Source organism: Nasonia vitripennis, chromosome 1 (assembly GCF_009193385.2).
Source record: "Nasonia vitripennis strain AsymCx chromosome 1, Nvit_psr_1.1, whole genome shotgun sequence".
NCBI classification, from domain to species: domain Eukaryota; kingdom Metazoa; phylum Arthropoda; class Insecta; order Hymenoptera; family Pteromalidae; genus Nasonia; species Nasonia vitripennis.
Window position 1 is genome coordinate 26,982,214 of NC_045757.1, and position 18,974 is coordinate 27,001,187.

The 18,974-nt window shown below is 45.4% G+C and overlaps 1 protein-coding gene across 18 annotated transcripts in view; it reads right to left on the reverse strand.

The window, feature by feature from the left end:
* The window catches only part of LOC100119465 (polypyrimidine tract-binding protein 1), a 455,850-nt gene that overhangs the window by 116,149 nt on the left and 320,727 nt on the right, over positions 1-18,974 (reverse strand). Inside the window, exon 1 of one of the 18 annotated variants that reach the window (XM_016988894.2) lies at positions 3,973-3,999. The exons of the other annotated variants lie outside the window; for them this stretch is intronic. Within the exon in view, the coding sequence (XP_016844383.1) occupies positions 3,973-3,993 (21 nt within the window). The 5' untranslated portion in view covers positions 3,994-3,999. Of the gene's footprint in view, positions 1-3,972; positions 4,000-18,974 lie in introns of those variants that run through there. 18 annotated transcript variants of the gene reach the window in all.

An 18,974-nucleotide genomic window follows, 5' to 3' on the forward strand; every position in this document is an offset into this window, starting at 1 on the left:
GAAGAGTTTTTCGTACCCGTAAACGGGCGCTACTGGTCTCTGGGCTGAAGTTAACGGCTTTGTTATGCGCAATCGACGCTTCCCGATCTTTCGATCGCGATAAAGCCTCGGCTGTGCCTATAAGCCGCATATCGGCCTTATATATATATTCACGCGCTGCTTGCTGGACACTTTGGATTACAAGCTGCTGCCGGGGATTCTGGATGTGTCGCGCGTATTGCGCACGTCGAATGTTATAGTAAACGTGTATAAGAGATAGAGCGAAACTCGAAACAACATTTTGGCATTTCAGGTCGTAGATATCATAGGAGGATCGAATTGAAGCGCGTATCAGAGTTTCGAAACATTTATTGTGGCGCTGCTCTGGAAAAGTTTCGAAAAACCCAACCGCGTGCAAGTTCAATATAGAAAGTTCAATCCGGAACAGTCGACTAATACGCCATGCATCATTTAATTACTTTGCGAGCGTGCGGCAAACTCGATTCATATCGCAAGTAAATAAAGTTCGGATCCGAACTTCCGTGCGCCATGTGAGAGTTTAGTATAAATTTCAGCAGCGCGTTTGACACTCGCGGATGAGAGAAGCGTTTGGAAAAAGAGAGAACGTCGACGATGCATGCGAGCGAAAAACGTACAACAGCCTTAACAATTCTTCGTATCATCATCATTATCAGCCACATCTAACTTCCTGAGCGAGCGAAGGAAGAAAAGAAAACTTTCCTCAGCGCCGATGTGGGGAGGATCACGTGAAGCGAAGCCGCAGCAGCAGGACTGCGCGACATTCCATCCATCACTTAATTACTTCATTAACCACGAGAAACTCCATTCCCGATGACGAGTAAACGCAAAGCGGCGTCTCTCTGGCCAATACGAGAACTTGCCTATACGTGGCGGCAGGAGGACCACAAGTTTACAGGTTATTATTTGTGTTTGTTAATAACCAGTTTTCCGTAAGAGCATGTTATATACCAGTCGCACTTAAAGCTACGACGACGAGTATACGAGAGCAAGAGGGAGGAGGGAACCGAGCGTCAAGAAAACGGTTCAAGTTTCGAAGGACTCGGCACGGCACGCACCGCCAGCCCAGCTCGCGCACGCTTCGAGGCTCGTTTGTGAGATTACTTCGCAAAGCTTCTCGTGTAGTAGTATATACCCGGAAACTCGAACGAGCCCTCTAGCGTCGATGTAAACCCTTCCAGGCTCTCTCTCTCTCTCGCTCTCTCTCTCTCTCTCTCTCTCTCTCTCTCTCCCTCTCTTTCTCTCTCTTTCTCTCTCTCTCTCTCTCTCTCTCTCTCTCTCTCTCTCTCTCTCTCTCTCTCTGCGCCCCCGGCTTTTCCTTTCCCGAGTTACCGCTGCTCGCCGTCCCAGAAAACGATAGCCGTTTCGTTCGGGAGCATCTCTCTCTCTCTCTCTCTCTCTCTCTCTCTCTCTCTCTCTCTCTCTCTCTCACACACACACACACACACACACACACTTGCGCACCCAGCCTACGAGCACTTAACTAAGGGATGCCTAATGCCGCTTGTTTTGCTGCAGTCCTTTTTCGCCTTTCCGCGAAGAGAGATTATGACGTCAACAATGTAATGCAAGCGCCGGCTGCTCTTCATCTCTCTCTCTCTCTCTCTCTCTCTCTCTCTCTCTCTCTCTCTCTCTCTCTCCCTCTCTCTTGGCCGCGCTTTCGCGCGAGAGCAATATTGCCGCCGAGGTCGTTTCAGCTCATCTCGCGCGCTCTCGCTGGGATGGACGATAAAAAAGTTGCCCGCGCTCCAAGCCGGAGAGAGAGAGAGAGAGAGAGAGAGAGAGAGAGAGAGAGAGAGAGAGAGAGAGAGAGGAAAGCTTCCGGAGGGAGATGGACTGATCGAGTGTCGCGCTGCTGCACTACCTTGGATATTCCCGGGATGAGCGACCGGGCTGCCACTGCTTGTTTACGGTTCTTGATTAAAAATACACAAACGTGGATTTTAATATTCGCTGCGTACGGATACGTCGCCGTGGTTTATAATAAAGTTTGCACTCGTGGAAATGTAGTTTGCTGCTTTGGTTAGATAAGTATCGTTCGAAAGGATTCAGCGATGAACAGAAGGGAATATAGCTGAGAAGAAACATTCAACATCCTCCTGCAGCAGGTTCTAGGCTTTTCGCATCTCTCTTCCTGGCGCGTCCACATGAACGCGTCCGAGTTGGCGGGGGCGAAATTGAATTGTTATTCCATTTTCCGAAGCAATTTGCAAGCGTTATCAAAGTTTTCGGGGAAAGAAAGACGCGCGCGCTCCTCCGTCGCATCCTGATGACTTGGAGCTACGCAGGAGAGAGAGAGAGAGAGAGAGAGAGAGAGAGAGAGAGAGAGAGAGAGAGAGAGAGAGAGACTATACTCTCTTCTTCCAAGGCTTTCTCGCGTCCCGCTTCCGTCGTCTATCATCTACGACGCCCCTTTAGGACACTTCGAGAGAGCTTAATAGATTATATTCAGGCGCGTTTTGTGGCGATTTGATAGGCCCGTGAAAGATTTTAAATTCGAATTACGCGAGGCTACCGATCCCGCAATTCCATCCAGAACTTGTACGAAACATCTTCACCACGCGGTTGACGGACAGTGAAAGTAAGTGGGAATAAATTGCTTCAGACGATTCAATTAATGCAAATTCAAAACTAGCAATGCAGTTGCCTTAAAATAATCAAAGTTAAGGGAATAATTAAACTCGCGCTTTCGTATAACGCAGAGTCTACTTGCCTCTTTCACTTTCCTCGCGCGCGCAAGCTCTTCCGTCATTGTATAGCCATCGACGAGTGCAGCGACTGCGAGAGAAGAGAGAGAGAGAGAGAGAGAGAGAGAGGGAGAAAGCAGCCGGTTCGACGATCGAACTACCAAGTTTTCCAAGAACTCAGGGAGGGCGCGCGCTCGTGCCTTACTTTCCCCGCGACCGACGCCGGCAGATTCTCTCTCGCTCCGCTTTGTCGGTAATTTCTTTAACGAGACAACCGAGGCGCATGGAAACGTTAGGAGGAAGATGCTGGAGCGATGGGGCAAATTGTTGTCTTTATACAGGGACACATACACGTTCTATACACTTTGTTGTGAGACCGACCGTTTTTGTTCTCTTTTCGAAGATTTTTCAAAGAACCGTTGCTACTTTTTCGATTCTTCGCCGGCGACAAATTGCTCTCTTTCAGTTCTCTCAAACTGTCCCGTAACGATTTCCTCCATCGCTCTCCTATCGAGCACACATCGCCGACGAGCAGAAATAGCTCAATATTAATAAGCAATACAAAGTCGTAGCATGGACGTATAAAACAAGTTATAGCGAACCCGTGCGAAATAATTAAGCGGCGAGAGAGCCATATCGGCGTCAAGGGTCGCGTCGTGTACGGGATGAACCAATTACTTTTTCATAGCGTTTAATTTTGTAATTTTTATTTCGAAAGGGAGCAGTCTTGTGTATAGGTGTGACCCCTATACAGAGCAGCAGCAGCAACCACCAAAGTCCCGCTATTTTTCTCCGGCCATCTGCTAGAAAATTCCCCAGATCCTCGTTATTCTGCGCACGACACGAGCAGCCGAGCCGGCGGCAGCGGCGCGTCTCAATTTATAATGCATTAAGCCGTATCGGACCATCGTCCCATAGCCCGCACGTCCTATACGACCTGCTGTCGCCTCTCTCTCTCTCTCTCTCTCTCTCTCTCTCTCTCTCTCTCTCTCTCTCTCTCTCTCTCTCTCTCTCTCTCTCTCTCTCTGTACGTATGGACTAGGGGGGAACCTCGAATTTAGTGGAGTTCCGTCCTAGTTGACGCAAATATATAGTTATACTTCGCCGCGAGAATTACAGATTTTTCCCGGATAACAAGCTAGGATGACAATAACGCTCCGTGCGTGCGGATATTATGAAGAAATGCTCTATTGATACTGTTATCGTTTATTTATTCCAAAGTGCGAGCGCACACGCGGATTGAATATTTTAGAGAGAAGCCACTTACTTTGTACGTCATCTCATTCATTCGACTCACTCTTAACTTATGACCAATTTCTTTTCGCAGGGACTCAAAGATCGCTTACCTGAAACAGAAAGAAAACAAGTCGGTTAAACAACTGAACATATTTTTTATTCTCAAAATACTATTATTATTTTGATTTAAAAAAAAGTAATGGACGCTTATATAAAAGCCTTCGAAAAGCTCCTCTGCAAGCAAACAATAATCCGGCATTGTTCCGTGTTCCCCAGCCTCCGGTATAAATGAACAATTCAGCGCGGCGGCGGTGGCGGCAGCAAAGAAGTCTCCCGGATAAACGACTGAAATGTGACGTGGAACGATAATGGTTTTATCGTGCGATTCCTGGGCGCGCCGCCACCGCGGCCGCGAGCGAGGCGCAGAATTCACCGCTGGATAACCAATATCGCGTATCCGCGCCGGTGCCTATGCAAAAAAAAACCAAACGCGCGTCGAAATTATTGCGCGCGCGTGTAGGCGCACGGTTTCATGCGCCGCGGCGCGTTATTTCGTTCGCTCGCTTTTTTTTCGGTCTTTCAATATTTTTTCGACGCTGTGTTTGAGTTTTGGTTGACTAATCGCGCAATTTTCGTCTATAACCAGAGCCCGTGATTCATGTGCGCGTCGCTCGATGAACAATAAATATTGCTCTCCGCTGTATAATGCTTCGACAGGATTTGGTTGAATGGAGAGAAATAAAATGTAGTTTCTGTTCGTTTTTTTTTGCTGTATGAAAAAATTTAGCATATGGAATTCGCGAGCCATTACAAACGCAATATGGTATCCGAGAATCAACAGGGCGCTGAAATTCGACATTAGTACATGACGTCGTATCTGCAGACCTTCAAGATTTCGCGGAACAGTTTACCGGAGAACCAATGAGCAAGTCGTCGGATGTGATCGCGTCTCAGTTGCTTTGGCACACGAGAGAGGCTCCAACTTCGTCGGGCCGAAAGTAGTTCGGTATATATCGGAAGAGAGAGAGAGAGAGAGAGAGAGAGAGAGAGAGAGAGAGAGAGAGAGAGAACTATTGATACGCAGCAGTTAGTGATTAAGTTTATCGTCGTTCTAAACTGTTTTCTTGGGGAAGTAAACTATTAAGTTTCCTGCAATTTCCTTTTGAACAGTTGAAGTGGCTCAAAGTTGCCGCGTGTATAATCGATATAGCAAATAATATCAACACTCTCTACCTACTCCCGCCGCCTCGTGTGTGCTAATTACCGCCGGTAAATAAAACATCGGCCCGTCGCTGGTGTGTATTTCACGCTTTTGCGCGCGTGCTTCGACAACTCTGAAAATTTACGAATCAATAAAAACGGCGGAAACGAAAAAAAAATGAACGGATGGGGAGAGGACGCGAGCACATTACGCGTAAATGTACGGTCGTCGCGAGGCGCGTAAATCAAATTTGAAAATCCCGCGCGAGTATCTTCGCGGCGGCGCGTGTGTCAGTGTCCGCGCGCGCGAATGAAATAACTCGAAGAATGGCCAGGCTCGCATCCCCCAGAGCGTCGTACCCTTCAGTTTCCCCCTTTTTTATTATTCTCCTCTCTCTCCCTCTTTGCGCGCGCGATATCCCCGTCGCCTCGGCGGTAAATTCAATCTATATGAGGCGAAAAATGCGTCCCATTGAATGTGCCAGGAATTACGTGAGTTGCGGCGGCGCAGCCGAGAGTAGAAGAGAGAGAGAGAGAGTAAGCGAAAGACGAGGAAAAATGACGAGAGTATCGATTGACTCTTTCGACGTCCGAGTTGAGAGGGCATTTGCATTTTTCATCTGCAATTCAAGCGAGGAGCAAACTTTTCATCGCTAGAAATTGTTCCTCTCGTCCGGACGGCCGGCAAGAGCAGTGCGGCAGCGAACGAGAGGGAAGCTGCGCGCGTGGAGGCTACTGCAACGCTACATTTATATAACAGGATTTTTTACCCCAGAAGCAGAGAAAAAATGCCGCGGGTTTAACCTACGTGTATGAAAAATTTTAAGTTTCTCTCTATCTCTCTCTTTTTTTCGCGATGCGAGTGCATAACTGTTGCGATCGGGGAATTCAGTTATTGCGCGAAAGAAAATGAGAATGTTTGCAAAAAATGCGGGAAGAATTTAGAGTGGAAAAACTGAAAGTACTTTCATAAATGAATGCGCATTCATGTGTTTTTAGAAAACAATTGAAAATCGTTCCGTGCATGGTGTCAAGAGTGGCCAGAGTACACACAAGCGCGTTATAATCCGCGTGTAACGCGTAGAAGCATCTGAAATTCAAAATCGATCTCTGCAAGCTGAAACTCCGCGAGCATCGCTAGCAGCGAAAGAAGAGGCGTGTTTACAAGCAAAACAAACGCGCGCCAGGCGATGTAGCCGCGGCTTCGAGGCCATCTAAATTAATGGAGTGATCTGCGTATTAGCATAGATAAGCATGGCACTCAAGTGCCGACGTTGAGTGACGCTTCCGCGTTGAGTGTCTATCTGGGGGGAGGGAGTGTGAGGAGGCCAAGGATAGAAGATACAGAGGTGAAAAGGATCATCGTCACCGTCGAAGAAGAAAAGTTTCGCAATAAAGCCGGGACGTGTTCGAGGGAAAAACGAGGAAGGAGAATAAGAGAGAAAGAGCACTGCAGGAGAATTTGACCTCCGTAGTGTGATGCACGAACTTTAAGTGTACACAATGCTCCGCTGCGCGAAAAGAACTGCGATTTTACTGAAGCGTGGCTGATGCCAGATAGAGTTGAGCTACTGCTTTTTTTGTCTATTTTTAGCTTCTGAGGATTTTTTTTTAAAGATAAGAATCGAAAATATTATCAAGAACATGGTTACAATCTACCCTCGCATAGCTTATAAAGAAGATGAAACAAACGCTTATTACTGCAAACACGCTAGCTAAAATTAACAAATTGAAACCTAATATTCCTGCCATCAACATCAACAGCGAGAAGAAAATCATATCATAATAGCGGTGAATTTTCGCGACACTCGATCCTCCTCTAGCACTCCAAGCCTCTCACCACCACCACCACTACCGCCAGGGTCTCTTCACTCTTCCCTCTCGTCCTCTTTATCTCCCAGGCGCGAGGCGCGTTTCATCCCTCCGCCGCGCTTGCAGTGGCGGCGGTGGTGTGCTCATCCAATATTTACTCGCCCGGTCCATTGAATATTCTCTCCTCGGAGTGCCTACATTCCGAATACACGGATATAACGCGCCTGCAGCGACGCCCGCCAGATCTCGCCCCTCTGCACGTTCTCTATATAGCTGTACAGCTGGAAAAGCCAGCGAGCTAAGCTGCCTCTCCGCCGGCGGAGTTGCAACCGCCGCGAGGGAGCGAAGGGACGAGTGTAGGTGAAAAAGGAAAAAAAAGGAATGAAGGCTGGGAGCGCATAGAGGGGATCAGACTCCGGTGATCGAACGTGTGGGGAGGGGGTGGAAAAGTTTGCGGTAGGGAGGATTTCGCGACGGGAGCATTGAATCTAGTCTGCTGGCGAATTGGTGCTGAATTTAATGGTTTGATTTTTTTCGCTTGATTTTTCTTCGTGGCTGATTCTTCAAATAAATTTTTCCAGGGTTATGCTTGCAACTATTTAATTCTGCGCATAGCCACATTGTTTACTAACTCACACGCGCGTAAACAACCTTATGCATCTGGAGTGTACACGCCCTGGATTAATTCCTTTTTCACGCCGACCCACACATCCCACTCGTATACGAGTTCATTTTGTTTGCCCCCGCGAAAGGATTAACCAATATTTATTTCATCCACACAAAATCTTTTTTATATTTAATAAACATATTTGTTCGTCGCAAATAACAGAATGAAAGACTGCGTATTTTTCAGAAAAAATTCTTCGACGAGCAGCACACTGTAATTAACATAACTGGAAGATATATAATAAGGGTCAGAAAAAGGTGCGGAGGTATGACGCGAAAGGAGCAAACAAAAAGCCCGTAATAATCTCGGCGCTTCCGCATAAGTGACATTCTTTCGGAGATTTATTTCACGGGCTTCGTTTTGCACCTGGGCGACGAGTCGTGAAATTCACGCGTTCCTTACATATCCGGATGCCTTATTTTTACTCATTTCTCGCCAGCGGAGCTACACCAATTTTCCCAGTAATTGAAATTTTTCGTATCACTCGTCTATACCGAAGTATGATTAAATACAGTTGGTATGATTACGAGTTTGTATAACATGTTATCAACAATACACTTTTTAATGATTCATCACGGATAAACTAACTATACGCGCATTATTGCTTTGAGCTAATTACTCAAACATCAAATGCGAAACAGAACATCGCCGTTATTCTGTTCACACTGAATCATGAATGCATCGGTAATTCACAATTTAAATAACCGCATACGATTAACATATACGTATTGTAGTGCATGCAGGAATCATTACTAATTTCCAACCCACTGATGCAATTGCACTAAATTTTTTGTATCTACATTAATAGATTCTAATAGCATCGCTGAATCTAAAATAAAGTTCTCATCGACGCATCCAAAGTAAAGAATTTTGTTACGCTTGCACTCTCTATTGTAAAAGCAAAGTAGCATCCATTTGCTTCATCCTGCCGCAAACATTAGCTCGTCGCAGCATACAACAACGCCGATATTCATCCAAGCGCCATGAAACTCTTTTATCGACCATATATAGGGGGATAAAGCTACAAACCGCGACGAGGCTTCGATTTTCGAGATCACTAAATACTCCAGCGCTTATGGTCATAACATAATTAATGGGGAGAAATTTTCTGCCAGCATGAATATGAAGCACGCTAATGAGCGCATTAATATTTACGCGAGTTAGTAGCGTGAAGCGCATAAAGCCCTTTGCATACACTTTAGACCTGCGCCCCCACTACTCTCTATGGGCCGCCGAACTATTGCGCGCTGGTGTTAGTTATTATATGTATGTTACACGAGAGAGAGAGAGAGAGAGAGAGAGAGAGAGAGAGAGAGAGAGAGAGAGGAGAGAGGGCCGCAGAAAAGCTAGCGCTGAACACGGTTGGGGGGAACCATTTGGCAACTAATCGCGCAAAGCCGCCTGCGCTTCGCGACCTCACTTCCGATTCTGGTAATCGCGGTGTTTTGTAAGCGATATACTACATACGCAAGCATACCGTGAAAAGCTTTGCGGAGCACTGGATGCCCGTATATAAATTTGTAATTTAGCGCGGACTGCGTGTACAATAGCGTCCCTCGTTTAACGTCGAAATTATGAACGATTCAGTAGTATGTACACGTTTGAAAAATAAATCATAGTCGATGCAAACCATCTGAATTTTAACACCTAAGCTGACTAACACGACGTAAACTTCCGCAGTCATCGACTCCGTCCTGGCATCAGCAACAAGGCTCGCGCGTACAGCCGAGACTCAACAAATCTCAATAAAATCCAGCCTCGCGCGCCGCGACGCTTTATACTGCTTAGTCACCCAGTTTATTATCAATTAAGCGAGAGCTCGTACGCGACGTGCGCCATCCCCTGCAACGACGTCGAGCGCGGAGTCATTGCGCTTATGACGTGGCCCCGTTTCGCACGCGCCGGGCTCTTTATGCAAATGTGCCGGCGCCGCGCACGAGCAGCGACTAGCGCCAGAAAAGTTCAGACGCGGACAATAGCGGCGAAGATAAACGGATCAAGAAGCCGACGCGGGGAGAACGCGTTGCGGCATCTGCTGCTGAAAACATTTATTGAAAAATTTATGACGCGGAAAATTAGTTGGAATTGCGGACCGAGCTTTGCGTTGTGTGCGTAGTTGTTGAAATGGTACGAGAGTAGGTGAAAATATTCACTTGGGCTCGTAGTGATTTTCGCGTGAGAAAGGATAATTGTGGAATAATAGAAGCGAAGGCATCTGACCCACGAGAATTACACATCAGGTACAGATATAATTCAGATAAAAAAACGAAATCCAATAGCAAACTGCCTGCGGTTATCTGTTTGAAACCTCGCGTTAGAAACTCAGCCGCGAGCCTTAAGTGCGCAGATACGATTGTCATCGGCAACAGAGGCATCGTGACAGCTGCTGCTCTCGTTCGAAGAGGTGTCGCGCCTTGCCGGAGACCGACATATCGGGAGCATTTCATACATCCAACGCCAGCGGGCTGTAACGTCGTTTCACGCTCTCCTCGCTCTCTGTCTAAGTAAGTTTCAGCCGAGTCGACGAGTGTAAGCGTAGGGGATCACCGCAAAAGCTGAATGTACGAGCCGAAGCTCATATTTGCAGTGCTTTCACGCTCCGATACGCCTACTATATACGTATGGTACATGCCGCTCAGTCCATAGTCTACTTTATTGGGGCACAAAACTTTTTTCTTCTCTTGTGTGTGAGAAATTTTCGATGTTCCAACGTGAGTGCATTGCTGTGCGCAGCTGGATGAAGTAACCCATCGAGAACGATCGGTCGTGTGTAATTTTTCTTAGAAAAGTTTAAGAACAATGTAGTTAGCTCTAATCTCAGCATTTCAGTTCGACAAACGATTCTGATTTTAACGAGTTAATCACATCATTGAGAAACACAAGAGAGTCGATCCTTCCAATAACCAATACCTCGCCATTGAAAAAAGGAAGCACCACCAGATACAGGACCACCATCGTGGAGCTAGAAAAAAAAACGCCGGGTATCAGCAGCAGCAACTGAAATTAACGAGAAAAGAACGAAAAGGTCGTCCTTCCCCGCAGACTAAGGCTCACTAATGACAGCCTCCCGCCACTAAATTTAAAAGAAGCCTTGCACAAAGAGGGCAAAAAGGACGCGGAAGTCCAAAGGGTGATCGACAAGGCCTGAATTAAAGAGAGCGCATTGTACGGACCAAAGAGCCGTACTAGCCAAGCTTAGCCAATGAGGGATATAGAGAGACTGCAGGGATAACTTTTTTATCTTGTCGGAGGATGATAAATACCTTCCCGATGCCCCGACGGCGATGCGCTTGCAGATTTCTCCGAGCCTTTTAGGCTGAAAGACGAAGAGAGCTGGTCGCTCGATTTCGTCAAAATCAAAAAGATACTGCGGGAAGATTTTTTGAGGTAATTTTTTTCTTTTTCGTTTTCTTATGCATCCTTCACGCGTCAGGTAGTGAGATCAGTTTTTCAATGATAGGAAGTCACTTAGCGTTAATTAGTGTCCATCTCGTCGTCCTGTAAATACTTTCATATCGTCAATCACAGTACAGCATTTCAACACTCGCATCAACCAGATCTTCGGAAATGTAAACACAGACTTCCTTGCGGACAAAAAGCAGGCGAGTACAAGAAAAGAGAGTAAGTGCGAAAAGAGGAATAGCGAACGAAGGTGCAGAGGTTCGGGAGCATTAGCCGTTTTTCCGACTTGCCTAAAGCCAGCGAGAATTCCTCAGGCGGAAAGACAAACTTTGCCGATGCCACGGCCCGGAACAACGAGGAACTGCCAGGCTAACCGTGGCAAAAAGTATCCTCCTCCTTCTCTTCTCTCCCTGATGCTCTTTCACCCGCGCTTTCTTCTGTTTTTCCAGTGATCTCCTTCTCTCGCCGATACCACCGCGAACCCTTGAGAAATGCGACCGTTTGTTCGAGGAGTCAGCAAGCGTAAGTCACAAGCAGTGCGCGCGTGCGTAAATGAGAAGGGCGGTTCTCGAGGGGTGAGCAAGAGAGAAGCCGAATAGGATCCTAGCCAGCGGAATCCTGCTCTTCTTTGGAAAGCGAAACGCCCGGGCATTGAATTATACGGCTCTGTAGCCGTCCCGATGAATTCGGAAAGAGTCTCGGAAGCGTGGGAGGCTTTGTCATCCACCTGTGGAACTTCCGTCATATAATAAAGAGGTAGTTCTTACGAAGTCGTGGGCATTTTCAATTCATCTCTTTGGTTTTCTTCTATTGATGTAAGTAATAGGGGAGATGTGTGCTCAGTATGGATAATTTCATGTACGATCCAGCTTCCAATTGAATGGGGACCATTCCTAATCATAGAGGGCTATTTTAGAAACAAATTCACTCAAAAATGTTTTATTTTTGTTGAAGGTAAGTAAATAGTTACAGCTGACATAGTTCAAATTATCCATACTGAGCGCATGTTTTCGAGATCTCGTAAATTGTACTTTTTATGTTAACGCCCGTCCATTTCCTTGTAGAAAATGGACTAGAGAACACGTAAAAATTTCGATTTCGAATATTCATCGCGTAGTTTAAAAGTTATGCCCAAAACAGCTACGGGTATTCGTACTGGGCACATCTCCTCTATAAGTTATTCTAACTATCAGGTACGAATAAATAATACGTGAAAGTAGTAAATGCCTGCCTAACTGTCAGAGCAAGAAGGATTGAGTTGCGAATTCATGGAGAAAGAGAGAGTCAAGAACATGACAAATCACTCCGTTCAGCCCTTACCTTTAACTTCTCGGTTCTCTCACTCTAAAAACCCCCTACGTAATCTGCTAAAACACAGTCTTATCCTTTTCCGAACGATTTGCCTAGGCCGTGAGCTAACGCAGGAAAGAAGGAGAGAATCGTCAATCACCGGCATCCGACTAATAGATAACATGCTCTGGCTCGAAGGAGCTAGAGGTCACACCAGTTCGAGGTTTCGATCGCTTATCAGAGACGGTGATCACTTGCAGCGCGACTCTGGCTTCGTACATCAGAGATAACTCCAAAGGAAATCCATACGCTAGAGGATGGAACCGAATCCAAGACTGGCAGAACAAGAAAATCGCTAATAGCTGACTATTTATTTATAAATTAATCTCACTGTATACAATATACATATTTCAACGAAGGTACGAGAATAACAAACCGATTTAGCAAGCACACAGCCAGAGGATACATAAGCAGATAAAATTAGTGGCTTCTAAATTATACCAAAGAACTTACAAGGTGCAGATTTACAGCTTCCCTCGGCGGGGAGCGCAAGATAAAGAGTGAGGGGAAGAGCCGGATATATACTCAGAGGAGAGAGAAAAGGTCGGGTTATACACGCGATGCGATATAGCGAGAAAGTTTCAGCCTTGGGATATAGCAGCAGCATCTCCAGCACCCCTTCGTACGATCTTATCTCGAAATTCTCACTGAGAAAGATGAAGGTAGGGGGAGAGAGAGAGAGAGAGAGAGAGAGAGAGAGAGCAAGCAGAAACTTCGGAAAACTACCCCGACCGCTCTCGCCCGTATCTTTGGCCAGATATTCGTGCATCTGCTTCTTTCCCCTTCCCTCCATACGTGCGCGCGCGAGAGATCATGCAAATGAAATGTTTTCTCTGCGTAGTTATGTAAATTTGAGAACTACAATTTCCCGACGCTTTGCCCTGGGAAAACACGATTAGCAAAACATGTCACTGTGTGCTCGCTGCTGCTGCTGCTCTTCGCGTGCGCGCGCGTTGGAGCTACCGGCTAGGAAACGCTTGTGCAAGCGTTAACGCTACGCCGCTGTTAATAGGGAATGCGATTTTGAGGATCCTCATCCTTGCCAGCCGATTTCCGACTGCTGTCGCTGCGGGATCGCAACGAGCGAACTAATTTTCGGATTGCAATCTGGAGGGCAAGAGAGACCTTGGCGCACCGGCGGTTGTCGTTGACGCGATCATGTCACGTTATTTTATCAACGAGATTACATTGGTTTGGAAGGGAAATCGTGATTGTTGATACTCTGGGCAAAACAAAAAAACATTACACTATCGCTAACTTCTATATTCTCCGTTATTTACCAACCCTACGCAAGCGTAAAATCGAGTGTGCGGCCCGACTACTTCGATGATCGAGAAAGGGAACAGCAGACCAGTATCCTCTAGAAATCAACACTCGAAAGAGAGAGCGAGCGAAACAGCTCTAGTCCGACGTCCAGTAGCAGCAGCCTGCGGTAGTTGCTCAAAAGTGCCCTCAAAATCAATTGTGTGGGACGTGCTGGCACAACGAAGCGGAGACAGTGGCGCACCACTACCGTGACAAACAGAGAAAAAAGAAACAGCAAAAAAAAAATAGTCGCCGCGGAAGCAGGAAGGAAAGGGTCACTTCCGCCGTATTGCAAGCTGCGACTCTCTCTCTCTCTCTCTCTCTCTCCATGACTTATACATGCCTCCGTTCGGGACGGCAGCCGCGTTTATATATATATATACACACACGGACGTTTTGCGAGGCGGCGCCGCACGACGTGAAGACTGGACTTTATGCGACGCGCGGCGGCTGCTTTATGGCGACCCTACCGCTAAAATATCCGGTTTATGGAGAAACGCACCTAGCTAGAGAGCGAGAGAGAGAGAGAGAGAGAGAGAGAGAGAGGCGCGATGGTTACAATAGAAAGACTTGGATTACATCGCGACTGTCTATCCTTCAACCCTTATGCCTCTTCCCCTTTCATATCTCGCTTTCGTCTCAATACTGGCTGTTGTCTTCCTATTTCCTCAACTATCTGCGACGTCATTGACGTAGAAGAAAAATGAAAAATGTGTAGGAGACTGAAATCCATTACTTTCATTAATGAATTAACGATAAATGCGATCGTTTTCAAGGCAGCATCAAACAGAAAAGATTAACGTTGGTTTAGCTTATAATGAAATAAAAGCAGCGCAAACCCGTGAAGACCGGGCTTACACTCGGAAATATGCCGGCGTGAGAGTTATACGTAATTGAATTGTGGTAGAAATCGAGTCATCCTCTGAGACTTCGATTCCCAAGCGAGATTTCCCGAGGAGCTTCTTCTTTTCTTCTTCTTCGCGCAGTTTCCTTCCTCCGCCACCTTCCTCTTTCCTTTCCGAGTCTCGCACACGCTAAACTCTCTCTTTCTTTCTTCCTTCCTGATAACGTTGCACAAGCGTCATCTTCTTCTTTCCTTTCCGGTAGAAAAATTATGTACCAAAATTTTATAGCCTTTATATAATAAGGCCAGTAATCCAAGTTTCAGACAGATAACGCTGAAATCTTTTGGCGAATTTTGATGATCAAATATTCATGCAAATCAACGGCTATTTTCTATACTTAGAAATCGATGAAAATGCCTTATGTAACGAGGTTCAAAGAGTCATTAACCCCAGTGTTCACATTGATTCTGATGTCGATGTACAAATGAAACTCATAAAAAAAATTAGTCGAACTAGTTTCTTCCTTATCCTCATTCCACGGTACTTCTGAATTATTCAATCCACACGTTAACCACGTTTGAAAAAAGTCTTCCCAACATCCCAGCGAACTTTGCAACGAAACAAGTGCAGAAAACAAAACAAGTTCCAATCCTAATTTTAATTCAAAGTCTCTGTTTCCACTGTTCCCACCTTGCACACCCTCAATCTCTTTCACTCTATTTCTCCGTATTTCGTTTGCTCGCTGTCCTTCCATTCCAAGGACGACGAATAGAATTTCCGTTTCGAATCGAGAAAATCTATTTCCAGAGAACGGGAGCAACGGCAGCGGGAAGGACGAGAGAAAGGGGGAAGGAAAAGAAAGAGAGCGCAAGCCGGAAAAAAGACAGCCACGTTGAGAAGATAGCGTCGTATCCGTGGCTCACACTCAATAAGAGTCAGCCGACGAAGCTAATCGATCATGTGACGTATGGCGAGGGACTGATATCCCAGCAGCGCACACACGTGCACATGCAGGATGTAGAGAGAAGCGTCACTGTATATGCGCCAACGAGAAGGAGCTGTCCCTCGTAAGACAGACTATATCCCTCAGAACTGCACGTATATTACTGTCTCTACCCCATATAATACGTACGTGTCTATTACATCGATCAGCTCGTCCCTTTTTTTCTTCTGCTTGTCAAGTCCCCAACGCTTGAAAAGGCTGTGCAACCAAGAGATATAACTCGTCGCGCTATAAGGTACAAATGCCTCTTTAGACGGGATTTCGACGATAATCAGAGAAAGAGAATACGAGGATACGCCAAGTTTTCTCTCTCTTTTTATAGGGGTTATTGCGCTGCTAAACGATCATTTTTCTTCGAGGCTTATGTAGCAGTGTGCAATAGCTGGTATTCGTTAAGCCCCGAGAGCTTTCGAGTGACATTGATCGAAGCTGCCGGTGCGATGATATTTTTTGTACTCGGAATCGGTGCTTTGAGCACAAATTGAATTTGAGGGAGATTTCTAGATCCTATTGGGGGAGTGATATATCCACGCGTTTGAGTAATTCGTAAAGAGATCCTCTATGACGCATGTTAATTAGAGAATTCTTCAAAGTTTTTATTTCACAAACGCGCGATGATGCTTTTGGAAAACAAAATATTTTTTCTGATACACATGCATCAATTAATTTTTCCGTAAATATTCAGAGGAAAAAGAGTTTTGAACTAATCCACGAATTCAGGCAATGTTTATACGTATTTCCGAGAAAAAAGTCGACTATTGATTCCAGCAACCACTGCATGGCGCCGCGATGCCGAAAGGGTAAATAAAAACAATCGATAGAGATCGACGACCCTTCGTTCGGAGCTTTACAACTTTGCCGAAGTCATTTTTTATCAGCGTCATCCCAAACAAAGCTTCGATTACTGCGCTAATATAAAACTGCAGAAGAACTCTCGTAAAATGGGATTTTCAAGTCTACTTCCGACGCTGTTGCTATACTTTTCAAGAGTCCAAGATATCAGGAATATAGGATTTTTCAACCCTCTTTTTCCGTACACCCCTTGTGTCGAAATACCATCGGCAGTTTATTTTCTCATCCGTATAAAACTTTCTTTACTTCGGTAGTTTACACACGCACTTCTGTATGGCCCTGCTTTTTCTTCTTCTGCCGTTAATTTCATTCCTTCATACATAACTGTATAAATTTTACTTGCTTAATATGTAGATAGAGTTAATAAAAACTTAAAATTAAAATTGAGAAATTCAGGAAAAATAACATCGATGTCGATAATACGAGGATATGTTAGGTATGACCCCAGCAATTTAACAAAAGCGTGTTGAAGCTTGTTTTAAATTATCGTTGTGTATCTGGCACATCGCGCGTCCGTCGTTTCTCGCGCAACAGCCTTATTGTACTGCTATATCCCCAAGCTTTTCCGGGCCGAGCGATATACAAATATATTTGTCACTGTCTCCTCGGACGTAACCAGGGATATTACGAACGTCTCTTCCGTTGTGTTATATCCAAGATTTTGCCATTGCCGCCACCACCAACACTGGCCCTTGGAGAGTGTCAGTCGCACACGACGCAGGGATAAACTTTTCCTCCCTCTCACTTCCTCGACACCCCCGAAGGCTTGTCTCTTCTCCGAAAACTTCTTTTCTCTTTTATAATTTTCATAAAATCGCTGCCGCGCGCGCGAGGGACAATCAATCGCGGGGTATCTTCTTCCTGTCAGGCCGAAGGACAAAGAAGCTTCTAGGGTGTTTACCCGGACTACGTTTTTATGGATCCTTCTCAAATGATTGAGATTAAATTTAATGCGCCTCGGAGACTTTTCGCCAAATCGATTTTGAGTGATATACGCCGATCCTTCAAAAAGCTTCTGCATTACATTTTGTACGGATGTGATCTGTATGAAATAGATATTTGCGATGGCTACTTTAAAACCATCGTTATCTCGACGAGGAGAGCTAAAATTTGTTGCTAAACTCGCCAGCAAATTAAAGGCACTCTGTGCAAATTAGCATATAATTACAGTTTTTACTTTGAAAAGCTTTATAAATGCATTCTCATGATTAGTGATCTCGTGCGATCCGTCCCCTGCAATTACCGCTAAATACGGTGTAATCAACCCAGCGAATTTATTTCTTTCATAGCTGAACTAGGTAGACCGATCGATGCTAACCCATTTTGTACAGCAGAGCCTGCAGCAGCAGCAACATACGACAATACATCCAATCACAATGAGTCCATAAGCGCGTCTGAACCTTCGTAGCTGCAGATTCCATCGTCGTTTTGTACGCTATAGCGAGAAAATATGCCATATCTAATTAAATCAAAGCTACACAAAACACAGGTATACGCGACAAGCAACTATCATAATCCCGCAAAGTGTCGAGCCACGAGTTTGCTCAGGGTTCGGAGGCTTGAATCGCTATCAGCGCAGCATCTTATCGCGGGCCAGGGTAACGCCGCCGTAGGCACGTTCGCGCGAGCGCGACAAGCATGAATAAGCGATCGGAGAAGCGCGAGCAACAGTTGCATACCGCAGCAGCAACAGCCGACTATTCCGGCGATGCTCTGGCAATGACGTGCGCGCGCGCGATAAACCGCGAGGGCTGATTCTCTCGAGCTGTCGCTCTTTGGACAAGCCTGCGTGTGCCAGTGTATACCACCTCCTCTCGTCTTCGGTGACTAACACACCATCCCCGCTACGCGTCATATTCGGTGATGGCAATTACGTGCTGCGCGGGACAGGACAGTACTGTTATTTTGACGCTGGTCTTAGTTAAAACATAAATAAAACTTGATATTACTTTACGCTGACAATTCCGATCCTCTATGGTGACAGTATTATTTTTGACCGAAATTATGAAATTAGATCGCAACTATCTCTTTCCCTTCTTAAAAAAGAGATACGAGAAAAGTGAAGCCGACTAAAACGAGATTTGATTGGATGCTTTTAAAAGGGCGCGAAAATACAAAATCTAGAAAATATTTACGTATTAAAATAGATTTAATTTTTACAAAGTCATTTATGATATAAATGCAAATTGAATAAATAATAAAACAATTAATACATTAGTTAATAAATTTTAATTTGATATTAATTAAAATAATATTTCTAAATTGAGAAATTATAACCTCAAAACTTATGTCCAAAATGCATAAAAATAAAAGCAGTTGCTCGCGCGAAGCGCGCAAAATATCACTAGTATGGGAAAGAAGCTGATGCTGCATCAAGCTGTGTATTATAATTGACGGAGTGTGGCAGAGGAGACCGAGCGAAAAAACAACGTCCGTCTCCATTACTTGCCGAGAAAAATATCTTCCCCCGTATCTCTTTCGTTGTCTATAAATACACAGACATACCGCACACAGGGCCAAGTCAATCCATCTCTCTCTATCACTTGGCCCAAGTCCCAAGATGTACTGTTAATCGCTTAAACGAAGTAAATTATATC